Source organism: Neomonachus schauinslandi, chromosome 6, assembly GCF_002201575.2.
Source record: "Neomonachus schauinslandi chromosome 6, ASM220157v2, whole genome shotgun sequence".
Lineage (NCBI taxonomy): Eukaryota > Metazoa > Chordata > Mammalia > Carnivora > Phocidae > Neomonachus > Neomonachus schauinslandi.
This window is the reverse complement of record NC_058408.1, coordinates 152,864,374-152,880,514: the sequence shown is the minus strand read 5'-3', so window position 1 is coordinate 152,880,514 and position 16,141 is coordinate 152,864,374. Positions and strand designations below refer to the sequence as shown.

The 16,141-nt window shown below is 50.3% G+C and overlaps 1 protein-coding gene across 1 annotated transcript in view; it reads left to right on the top strand.

Annotated features, from left to right (window-relative positions):
• Positions 1-16,141, top strand: part of TCERG1L (transcription elongation regulator 1 like) — a 184,780-nt gene that overhangs the window by 27,497 nt on the left and 141,142 nt on the right. The window contains exon 4 of the mRNA XM_021703857.1: positions 15,386-15,568. Coding sequence (XP_021559532.1) covers positions 15,386-15,568 — 183 coding nt within the window. The remainder of the gene's footprint in view (positions 1-15,385; positions 15,569-16,141) is intronic.

Genomic DNA, 16,141 nt, shown 5'->3' with positions numbered 1-16,141 from the left:
TCCTCTGCTGCTTAAATGTTGATAAGGAATATTTTCAGCTTTATTATTTTAAATTTCTCATCTTTCCTTTCATGCTATTTATCTTTGTTCTCCATGCTGTGCTCTGGGCAATTTCTTCAAGTGTACTTTCCAGTTGCTAAGTCTCTCTTCATCTGTCTCTAATATTCTGTTTCAGCTTTCCACGAAATGTTTTATTTAAACAACCAAAATTTTAATCTCTGGAAATCCCATTGGCTTCTTTTTTCAAATCTGCTTCTTCATTGCATACAGTGTCTTTACCCTTGCTCCCCTCGAGAGCATGCCACACACAATTATTTTATATTCTGTGTATGAAATTTCAGTATTGCTGCTCTTTGAGGATCCAGATTTATTGCTTGTTATTTTGATGAGCCTCACCCACAGTGGCTTGCTTCTCCTTTTACCTGGAGTACTTTAGTGATGAGGTTATCACTTTATCATAATATGTGGAATGTCAGGGGTCCTTGAGTTGGTTGTGCTTTCCTCTAAAGAGGTTTTATACTTACTTCTGCAGAAATAAGGGGCACCCAGGATGAGACGAGTCCCCCATGAATATACAACTCCTGCCCAATTATAAAATCCTAGACTCAGCTTCCCCATCTCACTGCAGGCCAGCCTCCAAGAGTGCCCTTGCTGTATCCTGCCCCTCCTGTCTGCCACCTGTAGACCTGAGATGAAATTCTTCCTGGTAAGTGAGAAGAGATGCTATCTTTGGAGACCACTTCTACTATTGGCAAGCTTAGCAAAGCATCCCAAAGTGGAGTCTTTCCAGGGCTGTTCTTTTCAGTGACTGGAGAGTCTGTTAGTTAGAATACTTAACTCATCACACTGTTGGAAACATAAGTCAGCTCAACTCTTTTGACTGAGAAGACCAGCCAACTTAGTGGCCCATATCCACTTAATTCTATAATTGTGTAATAAGTATTCCTCCAATAGAGTATACATTCTTTTTTTCTCTCACATTAGATACCCTTGTGGTTGGACAGCCAGGCAGAGAGTCATAGATTTCTCTTGAAATATGAATATCACCAGCACTGTATTTCAATCAAAAGTTAGGTTCAAGACTTATAAGGAATTAACTTATGAGAAACAATGTTTTTGATAAACGTTAAATATTCAGCTTGCCCAACCATAATTTTCTTCCTTTAAACATTCAGTATCAGCATCATGCAGGTGAGAAGTGAGTTCTTCAAGAGCAAAAACCCTGTTTTGTTTACTGCTGGGTTTCTAGGGCCTGGCAACGTGTCTTGCCTCTAACAAGTGCTTGGAAATATTAAACAATGATCAATAACACAAGTATGGATTGAGCACCTACCACATACCATGCTCTGGGGTATAGATGATAAACCAAACAGATTAAAATGTTGGCTTCTGTAGGTCTTATATTCTAGCTGATTTTGTTAACATTTTAGTATATCACTTGTCTGAATAGATTAAAAAACCCTTGGTGGAAAGTTTTCAGATAGGGAGACCCAGTCTTTCTGATACGACACCCAAGGCTACTTTCACTGGTTTCTATAATGAAGAATCAGTTCCCTTCTGCTTGCGAGGTATTACCAACACTGCAAATTAAAACAAACAACAGAAAAACTGCACTAGGAATCCTAAAAATGATGCTTGTTTCTAAAATTTCCTGCAATCATTGTTAAAGTTGTTGAATTCATGTAAATGTGATTTCAGTTAGAATTCTGAGAAACGTGCAAGCTTAAGACCTGAATGTCTAGCTCTTGTGTGTACTCCAGGAGATGGGGATGGGACAGTTCTTTCCAAGTAGCTTTGCAGAAGCATGGGTTTTCATTTGTCTTGGACAGTATCTACTTTTAGATACTAAAGGTGGTAAGAAGGGGCAGGCCAGGTGTTTCAGACCATGACATTTATGCAAATTTGGTTTTCTTCTTAAGGAAAAGAAGACAAAGTCACTAATAGAAATTAAGGATGGAGGCTTGGGAGAGTTTGTGTGAATGAGCTCCCTGGAGGTTAAGCCTCAGGAGCTTCCAATCAGATCTGCCTTTGGAAAGAATAAATATATGAGTGTTTTCCAGTGACCAGTCCTTGTATTTCTTCTTGTGATAATGACCTGGTGGTCCTGAGTTTTACCTGCAACTTCCTGGTACCTCCTTACATCAATATAAGTGCCTTTTATATAAATACATTATTCACTCATTTAAGGAAAATAAGTATTCATTTCAGGTAACATTATCTTCAGTACAGTGGATTTTTTTTTAATTGGAAATGAACCTTGAATCTCTTCTGATCTAATTAGCCTATTTGCATCCATTCTTCATGATAAGAGAGACAAGCCTGCATAGCAGATTTACTTATGCAGTGTGAGGAATGCAGGGTATCCTTCAGATGCATTTTTGTAAGACCTTGAACATAATGGACACCCAAAAAATGTCTGCTGATTCAGTAAAAGGAAGACTGGATGCAATTTGGAATGCAGAGAATGGAGTTTTATGATTTGCAAGAGAAGGAAGAAGGTTAGTGACTGTTGGCTGTAGATTCTTGCCTTTGATCATGAGAAAGAGGTGTAGAGAGACATTGATGTATACTTGGATAAGAGTTAAGCAGTTCTCACTGAGCACACAACAAGTTTTATAAATGAACTGTTGTGATTGACTCTAAAGGTCAAGATAGGAGTATTGAGATGGAAGAGGAAGGGCAGGACCCCAGGGTTTGCTTGGATTCCATGGATGATAGAACTTCTTCCCTTTATGTTGGGGAAAGGAAAAGATAAGGCCCAGGATAGCCTGCCTCAGTGTGCCTCCAGCCGCCGAGCCTCTGGTGGCCGGCTCGCCTACTGCCTGCCCTCACCCTGTCTCAGAGGACACCCAGGTAAATGGGTGGCCGATCCACACCTTGCAGCCGTAGAGAGAGCAGGTGTGTGTTCCTGTGCGGGCACAGACACCACGTGTGGCTTACTATTTAAGGATGCAGGCCAGCTCCTGCACAGGAGAAACTCCCAGCAAGAGGTTCCGGGGGGGATTCCCACAGGAATAGGATGCACTGCTTGAGAGTGTGGCTTAATCAGTGCAGTGAAAGGCAAAGGAGCGGCTGGAAGTGGGTTTGGACAGGTTGCCGTGGGCTAGGGCCATCTGAGACCCACTAAGCTCTGAACTCATCCATTTTCCAGTCTTTCAGAGGATTTTGGGACTCCATAAATTGAGGTGGGTCTGTTGAAGGGTGACTGTCCTCCCAGGGACACTGGGTGGCCTGTGTTCCTCCTGGGTCCATCTTGATTTTCCATCTCCTTTGTTGGGCATTTTCATGGATGCCAGGCTAATGTGACCATGGTCTTCTCTGCTCTGGGCACCATTAAAAGTGTGACTTGCATCTGTCTCGCCATATGTCACTTCCTCCAGGGCTTCTGCACTCTGCTTTTGATGCTGATGGGCCTGAGTTTCTTTGGCCCCTCCTGGGAATGCTTTCAGTGGTAGCAAGTCGGGGCACGTGGTGAGGCCTGGGATTTACAGGCAGGAATGGCGATTATGGTTAATATGCTGCACCAAGCATCTTAGGCTCCTGCTTACCTGCCTGCCGCTGCCTTCCCCCTCCCTCCCTCCCTCCCTCCCTCCTTCTGTCCCTTTGTGAAGTCAGCACCTGTTTACCCTGCCTTAAAACTGCAAGGATAATGACACGTTTTTACTTGAGCACGCGCAGTGTGCAGGCACTTTATGAGGGCCTTGCCTGTGCAGGGGGACTACTCACCGAGTCCTCACACAGGCTCGGTGGAGGCGTAACAGTGTCTCCATCCCAGGGGCACCTGGTCCTGCGGTGAGGCCGGACAGGGCTCCAGAAGGCGGTTGTTGCAGCAGCCGGGCAAGGTCTCCGGGCTGTCGTGGCTCTGAGGCCGCGAGGGAGCCAGGCTTTCCCCTGGTGATCCAGGAGGTGATCCAGGAGGAGGGGACAGCAAGTGCCTGCTTGCTGCCCCTGGCGGGGCAGGCAGGGGGGTGGTCGCGGAGGGGGAGACGGGAAAGCGTTGGGGTGACTGGGGCCGCCGTGCTTGCCCTGCCGTCCTTCGGAGAGCTGCTCTCGGGGCCGGCAGCCCGGAGGCAGGAGGGCGGTGGGGAAATGATGCCCACGGAACTCCCGTGGTCGGTTTTGAGTGTTGAGAAGTCCTCCGTGGCTCAGGTGCGGACAGGAATTGGGGGGGGGGGCGCGCCTGCGCCGCACGGACGCTGCGCGGACGCTGCCCCACTAGGCGGGCCGCCCCGCAGTCAGCCCACCGACCGCGCAGGTGCAGGCGCTGGGAGTTCAGGTCCTTCCCACCGCCCCAGGCTCCAAGCTGTGGGGTCTGAGTCCCGGATGGAGGCCGTGGGGGCCCTGTGCGGCGGGGTGGGGCGGGCAGCCGCTGCAGCTTCCTGCCCCGCAGCCTGGTTCTCTCGGCCCCTCCCCGGGAGCGCCTGCAAAGCTTCGTGGCCTTTCCTGCAGCCGGAGCCTTGGTGAGTGACCAAAGCCCCTGCAGGAGGAAGGAAACCCAAAGCCCAGGGTGGCCCCCACCCCCGTCACTCCCCCCACCTGGGGAGCTCCTGCCCCTCTGGCTCCTTCCGCTTCCCAAGCACCTGCGTGTGGCCTTTGCACTTGCTGTCCCCTCCTCCTGGATCACCGTTCCTTCAGAAATTCTCGCGGCTCACCCCCTGCTCCCTTAAGATCGCTGCTGAGACGTGACCTCAGGGGCTAGCCTCCCCGTCCCCTTCATGCGAGCACCCCTGCTTCTGTGTCCTTCTCTGAACGTCCTTGGCCACCCAACACCTGACGTGGCCATGATCCACTCCCTTACCTGCTGGCGGCCGGCCCCCCACACTGGGCTTGAGCCTCCGGAGGGCCGGGCTGTGGGTTCTGAGCGTGCCTGCGTGTGGGAGGTGCTCGGTAAGTGTGCACTGAGTGAGTGCATGCACTCGGCCGCGGGGGACACCCGCCGGCAAGGCGGGAGGCAGAGGGCCGCCCCCTTGTGTGGCGAGCGCCTGGCCCAGGCCACCGCTCACAGCCCGCAGGAGACCCTCGGCCACGGGTCCGCGTAGCTGCCCCCGCTCCACGGCAGGCCTCTTGTGAGGCTCTGGGGCAGGCTCGCTTTGCCCCAGAGAATCCTCACGATTCAGGGGCGGGGGCTCAAAGTGGTCCCAGACCTCCTTTGTATCTTTCATAATCTCTGTAATGGGCCTGCTGATTTTATGTCCCCTTTGTCCTTGGCGATCAGTCTGTGGGAGCAGGAGCTGAGGGTCTGAGCCTGGCGGAAGCCTGCTGGGCCGGGTCTGTCTGCGAGAGAATTCTCCTGCTTGAGCCGGGGTGGCATTATCCTTGTTTCTACCGATGCCTGCATTCTGAACACTCAGACTCTGGTCTCATATAGGGCATCGGCTCCACGAAGACAGACCAATGGCACCATGTTTTGCCGTAACCCAGACGTGAATTCGGTACAGTATCTTTGAGCAGCAGCTACCTGTGATGAGAACGTTTTTCTGAAAATTTCTGTCTTAACACGTTCGCTCTCAAGTCCTATGCATTGTCATCAGGGATACGCATGGAACCCCGGTCCAGAGGCTGTTTTGGGGGGCAGCACTTGGGCTCTGAGGAAGAAGGTCCTCAGTGCAGACATGGTTACCGTGAGGTCATCTGCGGAAGCCCCGCCCACTGCCCTGAACCTTCCTGCAAGGGAACAGCCACATGCGTTTACCTGGGGAGGTTCAGGGGACAGAACCACTCTGGCAGGTGGTGAAGGGAAAGGCGTAGCTGCTGTCTCCATTATGAGGCATTCAATCATCTTAATTTCATAATGAAGATAGGCACGGCAAAGCAGGAAAATTCCTAAAAATCGTCAGCTGGTTGATGGCATCGCTGTCTAAATGTGTCTCTGAAGAGAAAGACAGGGGCTGAGAATAATTTCCTGTGCTTCATTACTGCCAGGGGACGTTATGAGCCAGGTAAGAGGCGAGTGTAAGTCATGTGTGCGCAGAGCATAATGAAGGGGCTTGAAAACAGCTGCATGATGATAAACAGCATAGTTTTGCTGAACACATTAAAGAACCCTCCGCACAACTTTGTCATCATGCAAACAAATAAGCTTTTGTCCTGCTTCAAGGTCGGCAAAACCTCAGGCTTCCTGTCGGAGTGTAAATACATTTATTTTAAGGCAAAAGGTTAATCTTTCACCGGTGCCACTGCATTCCATAGAAGAAGGCCCTCCCTTTAGGGATAGCCACGCACATTCAGGTCGGGGTGGGGGCGAGGCTGTAGGACAGGCATCGCTAGACCCCCCAGGAGCGAGGCCCACTCAGGAGTGAACTCAGAAGTCTGTATGGACCCATGGAACCCACTAAGCCACTTATGGACTGAGTCCTTCAGAAGACCAGTGTTGTCTAGGAGCCACTCGATTGGCATGCATCTGTCAAGCACCGACTGCATACGCAATATCTGGACATGCCCTATGGGCACAGTCCTGGCCCCAAGGACTTTAGAAGTGTGCATGGTGGAGATGGCCATGTAGTCTTGGATGTTCTGATGGACTCAGCCGAGCCAGCCCTTGGGCTCAGCTTAGCTAGCTGTCACCATCTACTTCCCACCTCGGGCACCCCCACCTCGTCTGCCGCACATCCTGCTCCTTCCCGTGGTGGTGCTGGGATTCCAGAGAGCCGACTGCCATGGGAGGTGCTGGCCCAGAGCGGAAGGCTGGGCTCACGGTGCTCAGTGGAAGCTACTGTCAAACAGTCCATTGTTTCTTAATGAAGAAAATTGCTACCCTGCTCTCTCTTCCTTTCCTTCCCTGACTCAGTTTATTACCGCAATCAGGACATTTAGATTACCCAGTATTAGCAGCAATTTGTTCTTTGGGGTAGTATAATTAATCTCTAGTTTTAATAAAATGAATATTTTAATGATTGTGTACCAAGTTACATGAAATCATAAAAATAAAACAAATTAGTATTTCTAAACTGATGCACAGAGCTAAGTGAATTTGCCACCGTCTCAGCATTGAATAAGTCATGCGTCCTTGTCTTGTATGGTCTACAAGGCTGAGGCAGGGAGAGCCAACTCCATGCTCCTGTTCTGTGCATGCTTCCCCCAGAAGGTGACTCCGTGATTAGGTATTTGGGCTTCTTCTGTCCAGTTGGGGGATGGGGTTCTCATTCATATTGCCCTGGTGGGATCCAGTGAACATTCTGAGCTCCCATCATCCCGTGTCCCTGCTAGAAACACACGTCAAAGCTATACCTTTTGCTCTTCAGCTCCTTGGGAGGAGCCCCAGAGGGTCCCCATGGCTGTGAGGAGAAGGAGCTGAATTAATCCTGGCTGGAGGCCCCTTCAGTGCCAAGAGCCAGGAAGCGTGGACACCTTTCATCATATGGTCAGGGGACAGTGACCTGGAGGGATCGTCAGTCATGGGGTGCGGGGCTCAGAGCAGCACCGTGGGATCTTCAAGGTCTGCACCCACAGCTGTGGGCTCAACTCTGAGACCCTGAGTCTACCCAACTTCACCCAAGATAACAATTCAGAAGGGGGCGGACTGGGGAATGTGGATGGACGCTCTGTCATTTCCACATTCACCACAGCTGGTAAGTGTCCATACGAAGAGACAAAATGCCACCAGCTCTGACGTAGCTCCTTGGGAAAAGCTCATCACATGAAGACACAGCCCATCACCATCTTGCTGAAAGGATGTCCTCACTCCTGGGAGTGGGGTGTCCGGGCTCTCAGGGGCCAGGAAGGGAGACAGCATCTGGACTCTTGACGCCGAGCCCGGCAGGCCTCCCGTCTGCCCACCGCAGACCCCAGACTCACCTCCAAGAACGTCACCCACGTGCACCGTGTGCCTGAAGTCACTGCTCTGATCAAACAGTTGTTTTTGCAGAAATAATTACCATTGGGTAGATACATTGCCTGAAGGATTTCCACCAGAGCTGAAATCATTTGCTAAATAGACATAATAAACTAATGATTGTTTATTTTTTGAATATGTGCTTCAGCACAGAGAAGGGAGTGGCTCGTGTTTGTCAGCGGACGTTTCCTTCCCAGCAGAGGACCCGCCAGCCGTCCCGTCGTTCACGCGTCCCCCTCTGCCATCCTGGACGCCTGCAGGTCTTTGCCTCCGCGGGGGCGTTCTCCCAGACAGACAGGGTGTGCGCGGCCTTCCTCCTGCTCTTCTCAGAAGACGCAGAAGCCAAACCGCTAGCATGTGTCTGTTCTGCACCCCACTGCTGGTTCGAATCCCCAGCTTAGTGTTTGGTGATGCTCTGAGGCCAGAGCAGCCCTGGGAGGCTGAGCATCCCTGCATGAGTGGGGGGCGGGGGCGCAGAGGCCTGGACCAGGGCTGCGTCCTTTCTGGCACCTCCTGTCCCCCACAGTGGCTGAGGGCCTCCTCCAGGCGGAGAGCACGCCTGGACAGGGGCAGGAGACCCAGGGGAGCCAGGACAGACAGCACTGTCCAAACCTGGAGCCTGCGCTGATGCTGGGCGGTTCTAGAGTCCCCGACTGTCCCACCATCCCCGTTCCCATGGCCACCAGCCTTTCTCTTGTTTTCTCGCTGAATCCTGAGAAAAGCAAAATCCAGCTGCTGGCTGGGTTCCCGTTTGGGCAGGCAGGCTCTGGGAGGATATGATTGCAGTGTGCCTGTGAGCACAGCCCCCCACCTGAGCCTGCCTGCCCTCCGGGGTCGCCGAGGCCGATGGAGGTGAGACGGGCCAGCGTGGGGGCCAGGACCACAGGCCCCCCGTGGGCTTGGTGAGCAAAGGAGGAAGGCCTCCTGCCGCGGTCCACCGGGTGTCTCAGACTGGAGGCGGCGCATGTCCGGCCAGTGGGGCGCCTGCCCTGTGGGGGGTTCGCACCTGACTCGAGTTCGGGGCTGTCATGCTCCCTGAGCCCCACTCTCCTGCTACGGAAGACAACAGGAGTTCTCCTCCAAAGGGCTGCTAGACGGATTACTCAGAATAAAACCTGCAAGCAGAGCTCTTTTGCAAGTTGGGAAGCAGAGCTCTTTTGCAAGTTGGGAATCAGAGGAGGAGGGAGAGGACGGGAAAGGTGATCAAACTGCAGCCCCAGGGCTCCGGGGCGAGGCTCTGGCGCGCAGGGCGCCCCTCCAGCTGCTGGCCTGCACTCTCTCCTCCTCCCATCTTCAAGGGAAGCTCACGGCTAATTACAGTTTTGCTTAAAACATTGATTTTTTTATAAGTAATCCTTATGGGATAGCATTTCTGGCTTATCTCTTAGCTGGCTTAGCAGTTTTTTTTGGCTGGACCTCTTATCGCACTGTTTATTTACTCCACTGAGGGATTCTCTGCAGTCCTTTGGGGAAAGCAAGTTATGATAATTCTTACCAGTCGACACAATTTATTGAGTGCCTGCTCGTCTTCCAAGACAGGGCTCTGGAGGCACCCCTGGGGGTAGCAGCTGGTGTGCCCGGGCTCTCACTGGCTCTGCACACCTGCTCCCTGGCGTCCTTGGGCGGCGCTGCTCTGTTTGCCTCGGTGTCTCCTTTCATGTCATCTCCCGGTCCCAAGCTGGGCGCAGTCTGCCAGGTAGAGATGCTGGAGTTTGCCTGCCCAAGGTGTGCGGGGAAGGAAACAGAAGAGGAAAACACGAGGCGGCCAACAACTTCCTTCCCAAGCTGGGCTCCCCAAATTTTATTATTGTGTGTTCATCTGTAGCACCAGGTCCCAAAGTGTGTTCTGCTCAGTCGCACACACGCTCAGTGCGCCTGGGCTCACATGTGCCCTTGGCGTGCAGGGGTGTGGGTGCAAGGCTCTGCTCCCACTCCAGGCACCTGGGTGTGATGTCAGCACAGCGCACCCCACCGCGGCCTGGAGCCTGGCGGAACCTACAGCAAGAAGACCGGGGCACCTCCCATCTCGTCCACCAGTTATGAGCCTCACTTTGTGGCTGTTGGTTATGAACGTCCTGACTTCACTGATGTTGTTCAGTGGATTTGTGAACTAACTGGAGAGGGTTGCCTTTTTGTATGTAGGTTCAGAGCTACGAATGAATTCAAAGCAGGTTAAAATGAATTCAAAGCAGGTTAAAAACTGTCTTTCCAGGCTTTTTTTTTTTTTTTTTAAAGAGTAGATAAGGTATCCTTCTCTATTTTCCTTTTCAGCTGACTCATTATTTTTTTCCGGTTTTATTGAGAAGCCATTGACATACATCACTGTGTGAGCGTAAGGCGTACAGCACGTTGGCTGGATTTATGTCCTTTGTGAAACGGTCACCACAGTAGGTCCGGCTAACATCCATCTGCTTGTATAGAGAGGATACAAAGAAAAGAAAGAAGGAGAAGTGTTTTTCTCTGTGTGATGAGAACTCTCAGGATTTCTTTTAACCACGTTCCTATGAATCCCTGGGCGATGTGAACCGCAGGTGTCCCGGTGTGGGTGACGTCCTCAGCATTGTCTTTAGACCTGGAAGTTTTCCCCTGGACACCTCGCTCCCCCTCCCCCTCCTCACAAGCTCTGCCTCTGGGAGCCACAGGGCTGATCTCTTTCTGTTTGGGTTTTTGTTTTTATTATTGTATTTCTTTTCTTTTAATATTCCACATATCAGTGGAATCATGTGTGTTTATCTTTCTCTGTCTGACTTATCTCACTTAGAATAATGCCTCCAGAGTCCATCCATGTTGTCACAGACGGTAAGATTTCCTGAGTTTTATGACTGAATAGCAGTCCATATATTCACACACACGTTCTCCATCCATTCATCCATCGATGGACATGGTGTCTCCGTGCCTTGGCTGTTGTGAATCAGGCTGTGCGCTGGGAGTGTAGATCTTTGGGTTAGTGTTTTCCTTACCTGTGGATATAGTCACAGGAGTGGAATTGCTAGATCACATGGTTGCCCTGTATTTAATGTTTTGGTGGATCTTCCATGCTGTCCACCGCGGCTGCCCCTGTCTGCACTCTCCGTTTCCTCCACATCCTCGCCAACATCTGTCGCCTCATCTTTGGGGTGACGGCCATTCTCACGGGTGTGGGGCGATCCCTCATCGAGGTTTTGATTTGCATTTCCCGGATGAGGAGTGGAGCGGAGCACCAGTTCACCTACCTGTTGGCCTTTCATGCATCTTCTGCGGAGAAACTTCTGTTGAGGTCCTTTGCCTGTTTTTAAATTGGATCATTTGTGTTTTTTTGCTATTGAGCTGTAGGGGTTCTTTATATATTTTGGATATTAACCCTTTATCGGATATATGGTTTGCAAATATATATTTCTCCCATTCTGCCGGTTGCCTTTTCACCTTGTTGATGGTTTCCTTTGCTGTGCAGAAGCTATTTGGTTTGATGTCCTGCTTGTCGGTTTTGTTTTCGTTGTTTGTGTGCTCTAGGTGTAATTTCAGAAAAAGTCATTACCAAGACCCACGTCAGGGAGCTTTGTTTCCATGTTGTCTTCTAGCTTCACAGTTTCGGGTCTTACGTTTCAGTCTTTAATCCATTCTGAGTTAATTCCTGTGAGTGGTGTAGACGAGGGTCCCCTTTGATCTCTCCAGTTATCCCAGTGCCGTTTAAGATGTCTTTTCTCCACTGAGTGTTCTTAGCTCCCTTGTGGAGATACTAGTCGACCATATATGACCGCGTTCATTTCTGGGCTCTTGATTCCGTTCTGTTGCCTGATTTGTCTGTTTTTATGCCAGTACCACACTGTTTTGGTGATTATAGCTTCACGGTAGACTTGAAATCAGGAAGTGACATATTATTTTTGACAAAATCACATGATAATAAACATGTCCCTGTACGTCCATCTACAAAACGCTGTTGCCTTGGCATCTGCTTCTTTTAAGACACCAGTAATTGCTTTGTCATTTATTGCTAAAAGGTCATCCTCATTTTGAACAGCAGGTCGGGATTATTAGACAGATCCAACAGGCAGCATGTCACTGAGGTCATGGAACTTGGCGGTGTGTCTCACCAGCGGGTCTGTCTCCAAACAGCACAGACTGGTGGCTGAACCCCAGTGAACACACCCACGCGAGATCATATAAATGTGTAGATCCTGAGGGAGAGAAGCCGAATTTAATAAGAGACATTTGTGGAGGGCTGTTAGGGTGTGTTGGCTTTCACAAAATTACCTCATTAAACTGACACATGCACACCCAAAAATACTCACACTGTCTTGACCCTGAACATCTATCCCAGAGAAATAAATGCAGAAATGAATGTTTTTGCAAACCGTTGTTTATTATGTTTATTTATAATAGGAGGCGACACCTGTTATGATGGGGGATTGTAGTGAATATGGCAAATTTGTGTGACAGCTGTATTTCCTGGGATACTAGGCTCTGATTAGTAATTGGACTAGGTAAGCCATTTAATGATAAGGGAAGTGTTTATTTTTTTATTTTTATTTTTATTTTTTTTAAAGATTTTATTTATTTAACTGACAGACAGCGAGAGAAGGAACACAAGCAGGGGGAGTGGGAGAGGGAGAAGCAGGCTCCCCACTGAGCAGGGAGCCCGATGCGGGGCTCGATCCCAGGACTCTGGGATCATGACTTGAGCTGAAGGCAGACGCTTAACGACTGAGCCACCCAGGCGCCCTGAAGTGTTTATTGTTTAACACCGCCTGAAAAAGCTGTTCTTGCCGTCTGAGGGGGACACTGTGCAGCCAGACTGTGCCCCCGGGAAACGGGTTTGCTGCACGACAAATGATCAGCTGTGATCAGCTGGGGAGTCTGCAGGGACATTTTTACATACTTATTCAGTCTGTTTTATAAATTTTCTATAATGGGTTTTTATTATCAAGTAAGATGATATATTTAGAATAGTGGGTTTTTTTTTTTTTTTTTTCCTGACTGCCAATGTGTGTGTGACAACAAGGACATGCTCCCATACACCAGCCAGAATCCGGAATGTTGACATCAGATGCTGGCGAGCCTGAGGAGCTGCGGGAGTGCTCGTTCCTGGCTGCTGGGGATGCAACATGGTGCAGCCACTTTGACAGTCTGGCGGTTTCTTACAAAGCTAAATGTTGTCTTCCCATACGATCCAGCAGGCACATTCCTTGGTATTTACTCAAATAAAGAACTTGTGTCCAAACAAAAATATGCATGCACATGTTTATAACTGTTTTATTCATAATTGCAAAAACTTGGAAGCCGCCAAGACGCCCTTCAGTAGCTGAGTGGATGAGTGAGCTGTGGTCCCTCCAGACGATTGAATATTATTCAGTGATAAAAGGAAAGGACCTGTCTTGCCACAAAAAGACAGAGAGATTTCAATCACACATTGCTAAGTGCAAGAGGCCAGTCTGAAAAGGCTACGTAATATCTGGTTCCAATTATACGGCATCCTGGAAAAGGGGAAACCGTAGAGGCAGTAAGAAGATCTGTGGTTGTGGGGGGGGGGGGCGGGACGGGGATGAACAGGCAGGACGCAGGATTTTAGTACAGTGAAGCTCTTCTGTATTCTGTATTCTGCGATGGGAATGCATGACCGTCTGTCTTTGGCAAAGCTCAGAGAATGCACACACAAACCACGAAGCTTGCTGTCCGGGGGGCTTCAGTTAACCACCGTGTACTGGTGCCTGTTCTTCAGTGTGATGGGTGCACCGCAGTGATGCAAGACCGGAAGCTGGGGGGCCGGGCGCTCGGTGTGGCGGCGTTGTGCGAACTCTGTACTTTGTGCCCCCTTTTCCTGTACACTTCGAACTACTCCATAAAAATTAAGTTATAGTTTTAAAATTTGTATATGCCCATCAAAGGGGATTTGAACACTGTGGAAAGACAAAAACAAAGACCAGATAGGATCTGGCAGAGTGTAGCCAGGACGCAGCTGGCCCCCTTCCTGTGTGTTGCCAACAAGGCAGCCACGGTGAGACACTGAAATGAAACTAGAGCGTGCTGCTCCTCTGCACCCCACCCTCCTGTCAGCCGCATGCCTCAGTGTGCCCGCAAGGCAGTCTCCTCCTGACCCCACACCCACGTTTCCTCATCTCTGCCCCTCCACTCCACCTCCCTGCTTGCCTTGAGGCTTCTGGAACACACTGGGTAGGCGCCTGCCTCGGGGCCTTTGCACTTACCCACCTCTCCCTGGCCTGTTCTTACCTCTCACCTCCTGCAGGCTGTCACCTACAAATTCTCTTCTCAGGGCAGACCTTCCTGACAACCCTGTATGAAGATGAAACCCACCTACCAATTCCCCATCCTTTTTCTTCCCTGCTTTACTTTTCTGCATTGTGCCCATCAACCTATAAGACAAAGCAAATAAACAAGGGAAGTATATACCATGTGTCTTCCCTCCTTGGGAGGTGTGGTCCCTGAAGGCAGGCCTTCCGTCTGCTCGGTTCATTGCTCTGTCCCTAAGAGCTAGAACATGGTTGGCATCTAGTCAACCAAATCAGGAGCTGCTGACTGAATGACTATATGGTGTAGAAATATGAATGATTTTGTAATTTGCTTTATTTACTGAACATATTGTGAGCCATCCCCTATGGCGCCGAGTGTTCTCCCTTGTATGATTCTACTGTTCGGTGTCTCGTTGAGTGGACGCACCATTGTTAATACAAGCATCTGCCCTTTGCTGGCTTTTCTAGTTTCTCTCTATAAACTTTATCTTAAGGCATTGGGCATGTGGGTGAATTCTAGAAAGGGAAACATTAGATCGAAAGTGGTAAACTATATGAACATTTTTAAAACATTTCCAAATGGCTTTCCAGAACTTGCACCATCAATATAAGCTGGTACCTACAGAATATTTCTTAGAAACCATACTTATTTTAGGGACTGAAGATTCCTTAAAAAAAACCCAAAAAAACAACTCTACAGAAAAGGCAGAGACGGAAGCAAACTTTCAAGTGTTTCCAATTATGCCAGGAAAGATAAGCCAAATTGCGAGTTTGGAGCCTGACTCCTCACAAGGGGCTGCCCAAGCCGATATGGGTATCAAGTTCCTCCTCTGCAGGGGCAGGTGGCAGCCACATCCTCAGGGGTCAGCGGAGCCTCCTGGGCTCTAGAGAACCCTCCCCACCCTGACCCACAGCTGCCTTCTCCTCTGAGCCCCCTCCGACCTTTATGCGCTCCTGTCTTGGTCCGCAGCCCCCGCTGCTCCGGGGATTTGTGTGCTTGTCACCACCATCCCTGGTTATATATGTACCACGTGGGCACCACAGCCAAGGAGCTGCTCTCTAAGGCACGCGTGTCCCCCGGTGACTAAGCTTTGTGCCTCACGGAACATCACATAGCGGTGTGCATGTGCTCTGTGCACAGTCAACATTTGGGCAGATTGAGAACCCATCCCATTTATTTCTGGGATACTGGCACCCAGCATGGGTTTCCGAGAAATGGGTTAGTGCTGCCCTTGTTTCCTGGGTGATGATACGCTGCGTCATGTTATGGCAGCTGCCCCTGATGGACACCGGGCCTCCCCGTGCTGACCTCCCTGTCCCTGTTCTGCAGGTGGTTGTCACAACAGCCTGAAGCCTGTTGGCAGTAGCCCCGGGATTGCCATCACTGCCGCGGCCGCCATGGTGTCTGTGGACCCCGAGGGACTTGGGGGCCCATCCCCCTCCAGCGTGCAGCCCTGCCACTTCCTGACTTTGGCACCCATCACGATACCCCTGAGGACCGCCCCCTTCTCCGGTAAGCACAGAGCATGGGCTCTCCAAGCCTGGAGCTGGTTTGGAGCTCACAGCCTGCCTCCGGCTTTGGGGACCCCTGGATTCGTGTGCCGAGGGCACCCAGGGAGGGACATGCTGTGGGGGCTCATCGTCACACTACACAAATGGACCTCAACTCCATTGAAGAATGTCCTGCTAAGTCTACTTGGGTGTTTTCTGCCATGAAGTCAAGTTAGAAGTTTCTATTCGGAGAAGTGAGACTTCCCTTTACTAAGTGTTGAGGCAGAGTAATGTAGTCACTGAGAGTGTCAAGGTCCCCAGAGGTTTGTGGTTTCCTTACATGGAGCTCGGAAGGGAGCAAAGACAACAGAAACTAGATAAGCATCTAAGTTAATAAAACACAAAAAAGTGCAACGCTGGGACTCACAAAGTCACCCCCTCTGGGCTTGCCGGCTGGCTCGTTGTGAACGTGGGGGCAGGGGTATCAGGAAGTCCCTGATGCGCGTGGCTGACTGTGAGGGGCATGGATGGCCATGGAGGTCCTCGACTTCCTTTTAATGCATGGGTGTGCGCTTCTTCTGGGAAGTCTTCAGGG